This window comes from Gouania willdenowi, chromosome 8 (genome assembly GCF_900634775.1).
Source record: "Gouania willdenowi chromosome 8, fGouWil2.1, whole genome shotgun sequence".
Classification (NCBI taxonomy): domain Eukaryota; kingdom Metazoa; phylum Chordata; class Actinopteri; order Blenniiformes; family Gobiesocidae; genus Gouania; species Gouania willdenowi.
The window spans coordinates 33,587,107-33,601,910 of NC_041051.1; the positions used below are offsets into that span (position 1 = coordinate 33,587,107).

Consider the following 14,804-nt stretch of genomic DNA (forward strand, 5'->3'; position numbering starts at 1 on the left):
ATTTTAAAATCGGTAGCGCGCTTGCACGGCCAACACACTTGACGTCGCACCGCCGCACAGGAAAGATTTTGCAGCTGTGACGCATCTATCCATTGACTTTGTATGTAATCTGGATGTACGGACATTTTGTGACGCATCCGGTGTGAACGCAGCATTAAAGTTATAGTGGTCGATGATATTTTAGCTTCTAATTCCGGGTGGATCATCTAGACTATTGGTCCTCCTAGTTGTCAATCATTCTGTCGTACTCGTGCGCACCGGGTCCACTTACCGGTGGCGAGTCTGACATAGTGGGGAAAACGCAAATCTTCTTTTGGAAGGTAAACTTGCATCAGCGATGCCAACTCCAACTTGTAAACAGAGCTGTGCACGAGGAAAACTGGGCTCGTGCACGTAGACGTTGCCTCTTGGAAGCAGGTAGAGTGTTGCATGTGCAGAGAGCGTTTCTTTTCTAAGCTTCCAGAAAATCGTCCACTATACCTTTAAGTTACCATGGCGATTGAAGACGTTAGCCAGCTTTGTAGTACAGCACACACCGAATACATCCTGGAAGTTAGCGAGAGAGAGAGAGAGAGAGAGAGAGAGAGGAAATCCAGCATCATAGTACAGGACCTTAGTTTTTTAAGAAAATGGGTGTGGCTTATCGCCAGGCTGTTTATTATTTATCGCTTTAAAAAAAATTAATTACCTTTTTATTGTTGTTATTTTGCACAGTTTGTTTCTCTGTGTCATCCTGGTGTTATATTGTGTCTTTACATATTTTATTTAGTGATGTTGTTTATTTATAAAGTAAGGATGATGGTGGAGCTTCCAGTGGTGGGTGGATGATGTGTGGCCACACACACACACACACACACACACACACACACACTCACTCACATACACACACACACACACACACACACACACACACACACACACACACACACACACACACACACACACACACACACACACAGTCTCTGAGCTCCGGAGCAGCAGCACCGATGCTCGGCTCTCCTCTCCCCCGTAGACTGGCTCGTCGCTCCGGCTGCTGTTCGGCTCTAGTCGCCGCTGCTCTGCTGGCGCTGCTGCTGCAGACCGCGGTGCTGTGGAGCTTCAGCGGCCTGGAGGCTTCGGCCGCCGGGGACGGAGGTGTGGGCAGCCGCGAGAAGAGGGAGGAGAGGACCGGGAGGCGGAGGAGCGCGGACCCTAATCTGGACCCCGAACCGGAGCTCGTGGAGAGGCTGCAGGTGTGTGTGTGTGTGTGTGTGTGTGTGTGTGTGTGTGTGTTAGTCTTTTCAGAAATCTGATGATTTAACATCAATATCTAACACTGAATCAGTTTCAATGTGTGTGAATGAAAGCTTGTAATTAATGATTAACACAGGTGGTTTTCAACCTTGGGTCGCCTGAAATGTCTAGTACAACCATAGTCAACTGGTGGCTCTGGGGCCATATTCGGCCCTCGGTCTAATTTTATGTGGCCCCCAAAGTAAATGTACAAAATGACAGAAAAATACGTCAAACAAAAGCAAAAAGACAATAATAAAGACAAACAATTACAACATTACAGGAAAATACAGTAAAATACAAGAAAAAAACACTCAAATAATACTCCAAAAAACGCACAAAACTACTACAAAAATGAACAAAACGACAACAGTATTACACAAAATTACTCAGAAAAATTTACAAAATTACAGAAAATAACAAAACAAAAATACACAAAAAATGACTCAGCAAACCCACAGTACTAACAAACAAGCAAAACAACAACAAAAATTACTCCAAAAAATGCAAAATGACAGCACAAATACACAATATGACTAAAAAAAATGTATTTTACAGGAAAATACACAAAAGAACTACAGAAATACACAAATGCTTAACAACGAGCAAGACAACAACAAACGTTACAAAAATCGCTCATTATTCTGATGCTGACATGAATGTTGATCATGTGACCCTCTGATCAAACAAACACATTACTGTGGCCCCGCTGTGATAAAAGTTGTCCACTTCTGATATAGTAATTGATGAAAAAATTACTGATTCAAATTATATATATATATATATATAATAATAATAATTATTATTATTATACATTTTATTTCTTTCTGCTCTTTTTCATTAATCTTTTCTTTCTTTTTTTAATCTGGAAGAGAAATACATTTGTTTTATTATTTTGAATGAAATAAATAAACAAACAAAAAGCCTGAAATGTCTAGTAATTGATGAAAAAATTACTGATTAAAATGTTATATATATTTTTATTATCACTATTCTTTTTCAAATTTAAACACCATCAACACATTTACTCTGTATTTGTAACAGTTAAATTAAAAACGAATTATAGAGAAAACATGTTTGTGGGGTCGTTAGAAATGAATAATGATATAAAAATGGGATCAAACGCTGAAAAAGGTTGCGAACCATTGGATGAACCTATTGTTATTACACCTTAAATATCCTCGACAACCACATTACCACCTTAACTACTAATCACTGATCAATAATACTGACATCATTAATGATATAATGAGCATAACTGAGATAAACACAATTTCATGTTTTTTCAATGAAGTTTTGAATATAATTTCTCACCTTTGTTGCACAGATTGTTACATTTTTTTTAACGCCTCAGTTATCTCATGGAATATAAATGTAATTTATTTATAATATTATTTAGTTACATTTGAATTATTGAGTTATTTGAACACTTTGTGTGAAGGATCATCATTTAACGCTATATGTGACAAAACAACATTAATTTAATACAAACTGTGAGATGTGTGTGTGTGTGTGTGTGTGTGTGTGTATTTTGCACTGAATGTTGAGCTCAGTTTGTTTTTAAGTGTGTGTGAACTGAAATGATTTTTTTTGCACTGATCAGGCTGATCATCAGTATTTAATGATCTCGACCTAAACTAACGAGATGTGGAAACGTCACAGTTATCGTCTGATGGAAAAATCCATATCAGTCGTCACGACTACACACTGTGTGTCACTACTACACACTGTGTGTGTTCACTAACACAAGTTAGAGTTTGTTAGTGTGAAGGTGGGAGTGTGGCTCGGTCTGCGTGTTTCCACAGGTACACACACACATTCATACACACACAAACACACACGTGTGTAACGCAGGGCGACCATGAAGGAGTTCTTTATGGCCTCCTGTGAAGGGGCTCTGTGTCAGAATACACACACACACACGCACGCACGCACGCACGCACGCACGCACGCACGCACGCACGCACGCACGCACGCACGCACGCACGCACGCACGCACGCACACACACACACACACACACACTTCTAAAGTTTGTCCTAAAAGCTTCTAAATGTCCTTATTAGTAGATCTATGTCTAATAAAACACATTATTATGAACCATATTCATAGGTTGCTCTACAAAAACAGGAAAAGTTAAAGATGTCAATGTTTGTTTACAGAAAGAGAATAAAAACAGTGTGCTGACACGCTGTGGTGGATAAAGTTAAGCAGGTAAATCAGGTGATAGATAGTTTATTAATCCCCAGAAGAGGAAACTCCAGTAGCATACAGTGTGCCATACATACCACACACATACTCTGGTAGAAGATGTAGAGCATCTCAGGACAGACATCAAAAGATCTTGGTCTTCTTCATAGAGAGAGTCACTCTGTCCCTTCCTGGTTCAGTTTGAACCAGTAGATGGTGAGGTTTCCACCTGCTGAAGTTCACAGTCATAGATGAACTGTTGAAAACACACAAACCCTGAGGATAGAAGTCCTATTGGGTCCTTCAACAGTCTGTGATTTACTTTCTAACTTCAGCCACCAGAGCGTGTCAGCGCACTGTTTAGGGCAGGGGTCCTCAATCCTGGTCCTCAAGAGCCACTATCCAGCATGTTTTAGATGTTTCCCTCTTCCAACACACCTGATTGAAATGTCGTTATCAGGCTTCTGCAGAGCTTGATGATGAGTTCATCATTTTAATCAGGTGTGTTGGACGAGGGAAACATCTAACACAGGGGTCACCAACATGGTGCCCGTGGGCACCAGGTAGCCCGCATGGACCATGTGAGGGTCCCTCAGGAGCTAGTCACCAATGAGCTCCATCTAAAATTTGATCTACTTTCCAGGATTCAAACTCACAAATATAAATGATATGAGATGTAGTTACTACTTAGTAAAGTTAAAAACTGCAGATAAAGTGATCTTTAAAAGTTGATTTTCACTGAAACATTGTAACAAATGTTTTTAAGTGTTGTGGATCTGGTGTATAGTTGTAGGTGGATTTTCTATAAATTTTTATGAAAATGAAACAATTGCATACATTCGGAGAAATAAAGTGTCAACATTTCCTACCTTTTAAGTTACTGCTAGCCTCCCTTGTTATTTTACTCTCTAGTGAAAGTGAAACTGTGAAAATATAGTATTTAAGAAGTGCTTTTCTAATTGGTAGCCCTTGGGAACATGCAGTACCTATGAAGTAGCTCACAGTTTCAGAAAGGTTGGTGACCCCTGATCTAAAACATGCTGGATAGGGGCCTTTGAGGACCAGGATTGGGGACCCCTGGTTTAGGGTCAGTAAAGGTCCTTTAGTCGAGCTCTTCTTCCCTGCTTCATTGTCTACTACCAAACCTCAGAGTTAGAACTGTCACAACTGTTTTTATCATCTTTCTGTAAACAAAAGAGGTTTACGTCGACATCTTTAACTTTTCCTGATTTTTTACAGCAACCAGAAGCAGCACAAATTGTTATTTTGACTGAAAAATCTACTAAATGATGTAAAAATCAGGTTGAATGTTTCACTCCAATAGAAAACAATGGGATGTTTACAGGCAGTGGGGCCGTGTGACATCATCAATCATGTGATTTAAAGATGGAGGAACACAGGATCTAAAACTGTAAAGTAGTCCTATTTATAAAAGGAAATTAAATGAATATGGTTCATAATAATGTGTTTTATTAGACATAGATCTACTAATAAGGACATTTAGGAGCTTTTAGGACATATTAGTAGAAACAGTGGAGGATGACTTTAATATCGGGAAAAAGATGCTCCGACTAAATCGTTTGGAACCGTGTGTGTGTGTGTGTGTGTGTGTGTGTGTGTGTGTGTGTGTGTGTGTGTGTGTGTGTGTGTGTGTGTGTGTGTGTGTGTGTGTGTGTGTGTGTGAGGTGTTCTCCTTTGTGTCGGAGCAGCAGGAGAACACAGAGTCACAATAACAGAGCGTGGGAAACACACCTCAGCCTTTTTCTCCTCATAAACATCACAGAAAGGAGAAATACCTTCAACTCTCCATGAAAACACCAACAACCACAAGGCAGACGTACCAGATACTGTACACCCCTCACTTCATCATCATCATCATCATCATGGCTTCACTTTAAATAAAACCATTAAATCAAAGTCTGTCTCCCTGATTGTGGAGTTAAAGTCACTGTGACTCATTCTGAACACTGTTCTGTTTGGAGTGTAGTGGATGGATTAGTGATCATGTTATCTGGTGTTTCTTCAGCTACTTTTTTGCATTGGTTTGAATAGTTTCTCATAATGTTTCTCTACAATTTGTCACCTTTGTGTTGTGTGTTTACGTTGCTTCATGTTGTTCCTGTGTGTGTGTGTGTGTGTGTGTGTGTGTTCGTTGGTTTTGTACAGACTAAAAGCAGATCTTTGCTCTTGTGTTGAGCTTTTTTTTTTTAACAGCAAACCTCCAAAAATACCAACAGACCCTCACCACACACACACACACGCACACGCACACGCACACGCACACACACACACACACAGATGATATTACAGAGGAGATAATAAGAGGTTTTCTAAGGAGCAGGTGGTGTGAGCTGATATTACTGCCCTCACACAGGATGGTATGTGTGTGTGTGTGTGTGTGTGTGTGTGTTTGAGAAGGAAACATGTGTAGGATTAAAATTCTCAATGAGGTCATGTAGGTTTATAGACCCCTTAATGTCCCACGTCACGCTGGAGGCAGAACCAGGAAACGCTGCTGCTAAAGACAGTATTGAAATATTTTCTTATGATGTATATGTTTAAATACAATCAAGGTTTGCTATGTTACTTGGAAAGAAGCATAAATATCTGATGAAGCACGGTGATTTATGCACTGGTATTTACGGACATTCTATGCAAACAATTTCATAATTTTTTTTGTGCAATAATTCTGTAAACATCCTATTTAAACTTTTGGCCTATAAGTCCCACACCGTATGTCGCAAATTCAAAAACTTCATATCCACAGATTCCCTGAATAGCACTGAATCACCTGAGATAGGCCACGCCCATTTCTGCCTTGAGTTTTGTTGGTGCAAAACTGTAAAACCTACTTTTTCAAACTCCTCCTGGGGTTTTTGTCCAATCAGTTGGACCTGATCTAAAGTTGAGAAAATAATTTTGTTCAGTAAAAAAATGCGCAAATTATTAACAAGTAAAGATTTCTAGCTAGCTAAAAAACACATACTGATGCCTGTTTTTAATTGGCCAATAGGGGGCGCTATAAACAAAGAAACATCAAGCAACATGAAAGTTGATCAGATTTTCACAGAATTTGGCGCATTTTGGCCTCTAACTTTCTCATTTGAAATCACATCTTCATAAACTTTATATCCACGTATTCCCTAAATAGAGTTGAATCTTCGGACATTGGCCACGCCCACTCCTATGGCATATTTCTCTTTGTAAGTCACTACCCATCAAAAACCTACTTTTTCGAACTCCTCCTAGTGTTTAAGCTCTATCAGCACCAAACTTTACACATACAAAACTCCAGACTCTCTTCATCGCCTCAAGCCCGTCATCCTTCGTGACGTACTTCCATGGGCTCCACAAAACCTGGGGGCCGAGTCACGCGGGGAGGCTCGGCCCCCTTTCATCACTGCTAGCAGTTCTATTTTACTCTTGAAATCGATCTCAGAGTTGTCACAATATTAAAATTTCACACTCGAACTGCATAACAAATAAATTCTAATCATAAAAATGAATGTAATCGTGTTCAGAGAGATGTGTTTGTAAAGTCATGGAACGGAAACCTGGGCAGAATGTCACAGACCCCCCCTCCATCAGATCCCCCCAAAGTTCCACAAACACGGTGACAGAGATGAACCTGCAGCAACACTTATCAACTGGAAAGAGGACTAAAGCTAACTAAGCTAAGCTAACAGACTGGGCTAAGAGCTAATGGCTAAGAGCTAATGCTAACCACCTAATGAAAGGAAGAGACGAGTAAAAAGTCCACGTCTTACTGTCATTAAACCACAAAGAGCCACAGATTTATTTATGGTCAGATTTAACACTTTTATGGAAAGATAAAAACCAACATGTCACACGTCGTGTGAAATAAATTTTAGCATAAAACTATCGTCGCTATTCTTCCATCCTAACTTGAGAAACACTATATTTTTAATTATATTTCACGTGTTCACAGATTTACAGTAATGTAAATATTGTGTTATATCCCATTAGTAATACTCTCAGTATATTAATGATTAAATCATCAAGTGTGATCGAGTTTAATTATAGTAAATCAGTGAGATATTTATCAACCACAACTTTATGTGACTCATTATCAGATATAAAATAAACTAGATTCAGCAGCAGTGGTTTATATTAAACAGTAAAAACTATTGTGGTTATTTTTGCTTTTTATGTATTTTTTCAAAATATAATTTCATTATAAATGAGGAAATAAAGTATATACAATAAGACTAATGCAGTGAACCACGTGTACAAACATGTTCCATAAATGATCAGCTCATGAGCTCTATGAGTCAGCAGTTATTGTAGCTTATTTTTAATGTGTAAATGTTATTACTGAAGCACATTCTAGTGTTGATTTATTCAATTTAATTTGTGTTTGTAAGGAACCTGTTTACACCTTAAGTTTGGAAATTCTTTTATTTATTTATTTCATGTTTTTATTTGTCGTAATTTGTCCCAAGCCAAATTTAAAAGTTTGTAGCAACATCGAACAAATAATTGTACAATTTATGATCTGATTAGTCGGTTGTTTCAATAATCGATGACTAGTCGACTATTAAAATAGTCGTTAGTTGCAGCCCTAATTTGTAGTTTTTCTTCTTCTTTCTTTTTCATGTTGTTTTAATGTGTTTTTTTAACGTGTAATTATTTTGTTCTCTCTCCTGTCAGAATGTTTACCATCGTTCCAAAGACAGAAACAACAGTCAGACGTTGGACGGGAACAGTTACCTCGGCTTCAGGTCGCAGCGTCAGCGAGCCCCGCCCCCGAACGCCAAACGCAAGCCAGCCACGGGACACGCCCTTAACCAAACTCGCGAACATAAGCCCCGCCCCCAGCGGCCATCCAACGGGACAGCGTCCCCTCCGGTGAGGCAGCAGTGCGAGGTCAGCGGGAAGGAGGCCATCTCCGCCCTGTCCCGCGCTAAGAGCCGCGAGTGTCGGCAGCAGATCGTGGACATTTACTGCAAACACCAGCAGGGGACGCTGATGCCCAGCAAGGTGCCAAGATTCTGCCCGCTGCCAGGTGAGGGCGCCATGCCACGCGGAGACACTAGTTTACCAAAAACACAACACAACAATAAAATAACTACAACAACCACAAAAAACTCACAGAATGGCAACAAAAAGACACAAACAATAAAATCAAGAAAAAAGAAACTCACAATACACAAAATGAGCCCAAAAAGGTGTAAAATTACGACAAAACAACCAAAATTACTCCATAAAGACAGAACAATCATATCAAAACAAAAAATAGCAAAAGTACCTAAATGACAGAAATAGACAAAAGAACTACAAAATCACAAGAAAAGATGAATCAACAAAATTAATACAAAAACAAAAAAAAAAAACACTAAAAGATGCAAAACGACAAACAAAAATCACATAAAACAACCACAAATACACACAAAACATCTCCGAAAACCCACAAGTTTAAACCAAAAAATACAAAAACAACTCGAGATCAACAAGAATAAAACAACGACAAAAAACAACAAACGGATGAGATGTACAAATATATAAAACAACTCCATAAAGACAGAATAAACATACAAAAACAACAAAATTACAGAAAATGTCAAAACATGGAGATGGAAATCAAAATTACAACATTCCTCAAAAAAGTTGGAAAAAAACCACTAAAAAGATACAAAAAAACTTACAAAATTAGTCCAAAAACACAAATAAAACCTAAAAATACACAAATAAAAAACATCAAAGAAAACAAGACATTCCAATAGAACAAATCAACAAACATAGAAAGCAACAAAAAAAAACTAAAATTACTCAAAATGACAAAAATAGACGAAAGGATGACATGATTCTAAAAAGATTAAACAACAAAATAATACAAAAACAACAACAAAAAGAATAAAAAATATACAAAGTGACAAAAAAATTAAATAAAATGAAAAAACAACTCGAGAGAAACACCAAAACATTAGTTTTTGTGTGTTCGCTTTTTGGGCCCCACCACATCAGTCAGACGGCCTTATGTGGCCCCCGGCCCACCTGTTGCCCATGTGTGTGTTGGAGAGAGAGAGAGAGAGAGAGAAGGATGTACTGATGGTGGTTGAACTGGGCGTACTGGGAGAGGATGTGTGTGTGTGTGTGATTACGGCCTACTTCATCTTACAGTATCATTACAGTCAGACGCTGCGTTCACTGCCCACAGGACGTCGCTGCGTTGGGCTCTTTGATCACACACTCACATGTTTTTATAGCACACACACACACACTTGAACGTGTATTTAGAACATATTTTAATCTGTCGTTTTTAGGGTTTTTTTTTATGTAAACCTGTCATTTTATTGGGTTTTTTTAAACCAGTGTTTTTCAGATGGTTTATAAAAAATGATTTTCCACAATTTTCATCTTTTTTATTATTTTTTACATGTTTCTTAAAGTTCAAGTGTGTTTTTTTTTAATTGTTTTTAAATGTTTAAATCATGTGTGTATGTTTTTAAATATTATTGTTAAATATTTAAATTTAATGAGTTTTTGAAAGATTTTTGCACATTTTTTTTAATCTTTAAATATGTTTTTTTTAACTTTTGATCTTGTTTTTTATCTGTATTTGTTGTTTTTTATGTGTGATGTGTTTGAGGTCTGATGATGTAATCTAATTACTGCTCGCTCTCATCATACAGTGATATCACAGTCAGACGATGCAGACATTTTTTACAATTCCTTTTTTTTTTACCTGATTTTTTTTCATTATTTTTTGTGTTTTTTTTACATTTGTTTCCCCGATGCTGCTGTTGTTGTCTTTGCTGTGTAATGCGTTTTTGAGGTCAGATGACATGATTACAGCGTGCTGTGATGTGACCCTACGGTATCATTACAGTCAGACGCTGCATTCACTGCCCGCAGGACGTTTCTACGCTGGCTCATTAAAGCCACAGGCCTGGACACGTTAGAGGAGCTGATGTCATAAAGTGTTTCTGAGCTTCAGATACGTTCATTCCTCCCCCCTTTTCTTCTTCTTCTTCAGTTATTTTTGGAAACATGGACGTATGATTTGTGTTGGCGCGGCAACCAAAACCCAGTCCAACTCCTCCTTTGATCGTCCACATGGAGAAAAAGAAAGTCCAAAAATAAAAACCGTCTCCACATCTTTCAGAGCTTTTTTTGTGCAGCGGTCATTTCATATTCCATCCAGGCCCCTCCCCCTTCCTTTCCTTCTTTCTGTGTGTGACTCCGCCCTTTGTGTGTTTCAGGTAAAGTTAACGCTAACGTAGCGTGGGACGAGGACGCGGCGGGAACGTCTCGGTCCGTACGAATCGCCTTCGTCCTGGTGGTCCACGGCCGAGCATCGCGACAGTTCCTGCGTCTGTTCAAAGCCGTTTTCCACACGTCGCATTTTTACTACATCCACGTGGACCAGGTGAGGGCGCCGCCTGCTGGTCGGTAGCGAGAAGGACCAGGAAACACAAGCAAAACATAAATAAATACATAAATACATGTTTGTACTAAAGATTCCGAGACATCATTCTAGATCAAAGAAGAGAGAAAAAGACAAAACTGCAATGTTTGTTTAAAATAAGCTCCTCCTCCTCTTTAACTCATTCAGTTCCAGCCATTTTCAAATTTTCTACCCCCTCAGTTCCAGCCGTTTTTGAGCATTTTGACTGATTTTAAAGACCCACAGAATATTTTCTACTATGACTATCTGAAATCTGACACCAGATTCTGAAAGATTGAAGCCTTTACTTTCATCAAAAAAGAACTTTTGTTTCTGACTTTTTTCGTTCTTTTGTAATCAGCCGTTGAATAGAGCAAGTTTTACACAAATCTTCAGTTTCAGAGCAAAAAGCTGAGAAAAAAGCCTTTTTATAAAAAAAAAACCCTGTCAGTGACTTTAAAGCTATTTTTTTTGCTTTAGTGACAACTCTAACATCTGAACATCGTTTCCTTATATAAAACAAAAAAAACACAAACCAGGCTTTTGATGATAAAATTATTATTATTTATCTATCTGGGTCAGAGTTGAATGTATTTCTTACTGTATTTTGGCGTTCCTCCAACTTTCTCTCCCGTCAGTCTGCACACACGTAACTTCCTCTTCCTCCCTGACGTGCAGTGTCACTGCGTTCCCCCTTTTTTTAATTGTTTTATCTCACCATTGCCACACTATCCATGAGTTCCACACATGCTCTGGTCGAGTGTGCGCTGCTGTGAACGTCAACTCTCGTACGTAGCGCCATTTTCTGTCTTGTAAACGCCTTTTGTCCTCTCCCTCTGAGCTCTGCTGAGCATGGATGATCTCTCATCCAAAGGTGCGCTGCTACGTGTCACCTATTATTTTACTATTTGGCTCACAGGCTGGGGGTATTTTGCACACACACCCCCGACACACATCGATGACCCGTTTGGCCCGGTTAGTTGATGGTTTTCTCTCACCATCGCAACATTATCAATAATCCACTCAGGTCCACATGTTCTGTGTTAGTATGTGGAGCTGTGAGCTGCTGGATACGTCACAATATCACTTTGTAGCGCCATAATTTCACTCGTTCCTGCTTCTTACTCCTTTGCTGGGTAGCACTAGTTGCTAATCTCTCATCTAAAGGTGCACTGCTGCCATCTTCAGGGCACAGTTGGTCACTACAACACCCCACAGCTTAGATATTGATGAGAGACCTCCGCCAGGGTGTTTTCTAGTAATCGCCGTGAAAAAACACAAATGACGAGTTATCTCGTCAATGGCACTGAGTGAGTTAATATATTTTTAATGTTTTTTGTAAGTGTTTTCATAAAGTCTATAATGGTGTTTTTCAACCTTGGGGTCATGACCCCATGTGGGGTCACCTGAAATGTTTAGTAAATACTGATAAGAAATATATATATATATATATATATATATATATATATATATATATTGCACATTTTATCACCTCTAGCTCAGACTTGGGCAACAGAAGGCTCGCGGACCACATGCGGCCCATGGTGTGTGGTTCTTTTAAGAAATGACAGAGAAATGTACTAATTCTACAACAAAAATACACAAAAGAACAACAAACATACACAATAATAACACAAAAGAAACACACACAATTACCCAAAAGTTGTACAATATGACTAAAAATACACAAAAATAACAGAATAATGTACGAATTGACAAAAATACACAAAATGCCTCAAAGAAACATACAAAATGAATTACTTGTTAATAATATACTGTATAAACATGACACACAATCTTAAACAACTGTATTCTATACTTACAAATAATCACAATAAGAATAATATGACGTCAAATAAAACAAACATTAAAATGAACATTTAATTAACTTTAATGTCTAAAAAAATCTACATCCTTTATTAGAAATCCCCAAAATAAGCAAAGGACAGTGAAGTCCTTTCAAAGTAAAAGCCCAGACTAAGCCATTCCTGCCCGTGTGTGTCTCAGAGGAGTCACTTCCTGCACAGAGAGCTTCTGATCCTCTCCCGTCTCTACTCCAACGTGCGCGTCTCTCCGTGGAGGATGTCCACCATCTGGGGCGGGGCCAGTTTACTCACCATGTACCTGCGCTGCATGGCCGACCTCCTGAGGACGGACGGGTGGACATGGGACGTCTTCATCAACCTTAGCGCCGCAGACTTCCCCATCAGGTGGGTCATGGTCATCAAACACTGGAAATTAAACAAGATCTTTAAATTAGTACCTGGCAGTTTGGCAGAACAACAACACACAATCTATAACAACTGTATTTCTACAAATTTCACTTTGTGAATACAGTTTAACTAAAATGTAGTAAAAATAAATACATATCTGAACTCAAACATGATTGAAAACTATCAAAATAGGGTCACGATCCAAAAAAGGTTGTTAACCACTGCATTAAATACTGTTTATTTCCACTTATTTACTAAGTTAGATTCTTTAAAATGTGTGTTATCACTCGTTCATTTCATCATTATGTTTTATTGTTGTCTTTAAAAAGTTTTCTATGCAAAATGTTGTAGTTGAACAAAGGGGGTACTAGGATTCAGAAATAAGAGAAAGGGGGTACATGAGCCAAAAAAATATCTCACATAAATATCTGAGCTCAAACATGATCGAAAACTAGTTCTAGAAAAAAATATCTTTGGGGTCGGCAGAAATTCTTGATATCAAAATGGGGTCACGATAGGGAAAGACATGAAAATACAGGCTATAAGTTTTATCATCAGAATGTGTGTGAAACTAAAGCTACAGAATACACAAACATTTACATAAATTATAAAATACAATTGAATATACCACAAAACTTAAAAATATACAAAACTTTTTAAATGAAAAATGTTTTGACGTGAATGTGTAGCTACAAGTCCACAGCACTATGAACTACAGGGCCAGTATAAAAACATCAGAAATAAAATAATAATGTAAAAACTGTTGATTTTAATTGGTGGATATAATATTTAATATAACATTTCAGTTGCTAAAATGATCAAACAATGTGTTTATAAGCAGCATGACTTGTATTTTAAATAAAATAAGGTTAATATACTGTAATTTTTTATAAATGGGAGTTTTTTGGGGGGACACGACCCCTGTATCCCCCACCATGATTTGCACCCCTGCCCCCTTTGTCCAACTACAAGATTTTGCTCAGAATACTGTGAAAAAACAACAATAGAGCACAATGATGGAATGAAAGTGGAATGAAAATTCATGGAGCTAACAGAATTTAAACACAAATTTGACATAAATTGTTCATTGAGAGATTACTAAAAAAGTGTGCAGTGCAATACCAATTCCCTTATGTTGGAATTCTGAGGAAAAAATTCTGAATTCTGAATTTAAATTCAGAAAAATATCAGGATTTTCACTTTAAAGTCAGACTTCTTACTTTAAAGTTGGAATTCTGAGAAAAAAGTCAGATTTCTGAATTTAAATTCAGGATTCTTGAGGAAAAAAGTTTGATTTTCATGGTCTGACCCAACTTAATAACTCAGTTCAACACAAAATGATTTTTATGAACATTTTTTTATTCATTTGTGCTTTCATCTTTTTTTTATTTTCTTTATAAAAGTTTTTTCTTGCATCAGATGGAGAAAAGGAGGAATGTTTTAAATCATCATGGGGGGGGGGGGGGGGGAGGGGGGTTATATTGTTCTAATGTCTGGTTTTCCTGGTAAACCACTGGTGGATTCTTTTCCATAGAGGTTTCTTTTTAGCGTGGCTGGACCGCTCTTCTTCTAATTCCACATCTTTGGCTTTCAGTTGGTTCTGTGCTTCTACCAGGGCGTTCTCCAGCATGGTCACCTTTTCTTTCACCTGCTCCTCCAGACTGCAGTAGGCCTGCTCCTTTGACTTCACCACTTCTAACATGTTGGCGTTCACCTCCAACAG

General features: G+C 38.2%; 1 protein-coding gene across 1 annotated transcript in view; it reads left to right on the forward strand.

Moving 5' to 3' along the window:
- Positions 1-954: 954 nt before the first annotated feature.
- LOC114467935 (xylosyltransferase 1-like) overlaps positions 955-14,804 on the forward strand; it is a 24,207-nt gene continuing 10,357 nt past the window's right edge. The window contains exons 1-4 of the mRNA XM_028454474.1: positions 955-1,232; positions 8,132-8,486; positions 10,684-10,850; positions 12,876-13,078. Coding sequence (XP_028310275.1) covers positions 987-1,232; positions 8,132-8,486; positions 10,684-10,850; positions 12,876-13,078 — 971 coding nt within the window. The 5' untranslated portion in view covers positions 955-986. The remainder of the gene's footprint in view (positions 1,233-8,131; positions 8,487-10,683; positions 10,851-12,875; positions 13,079-14,804) is intronic.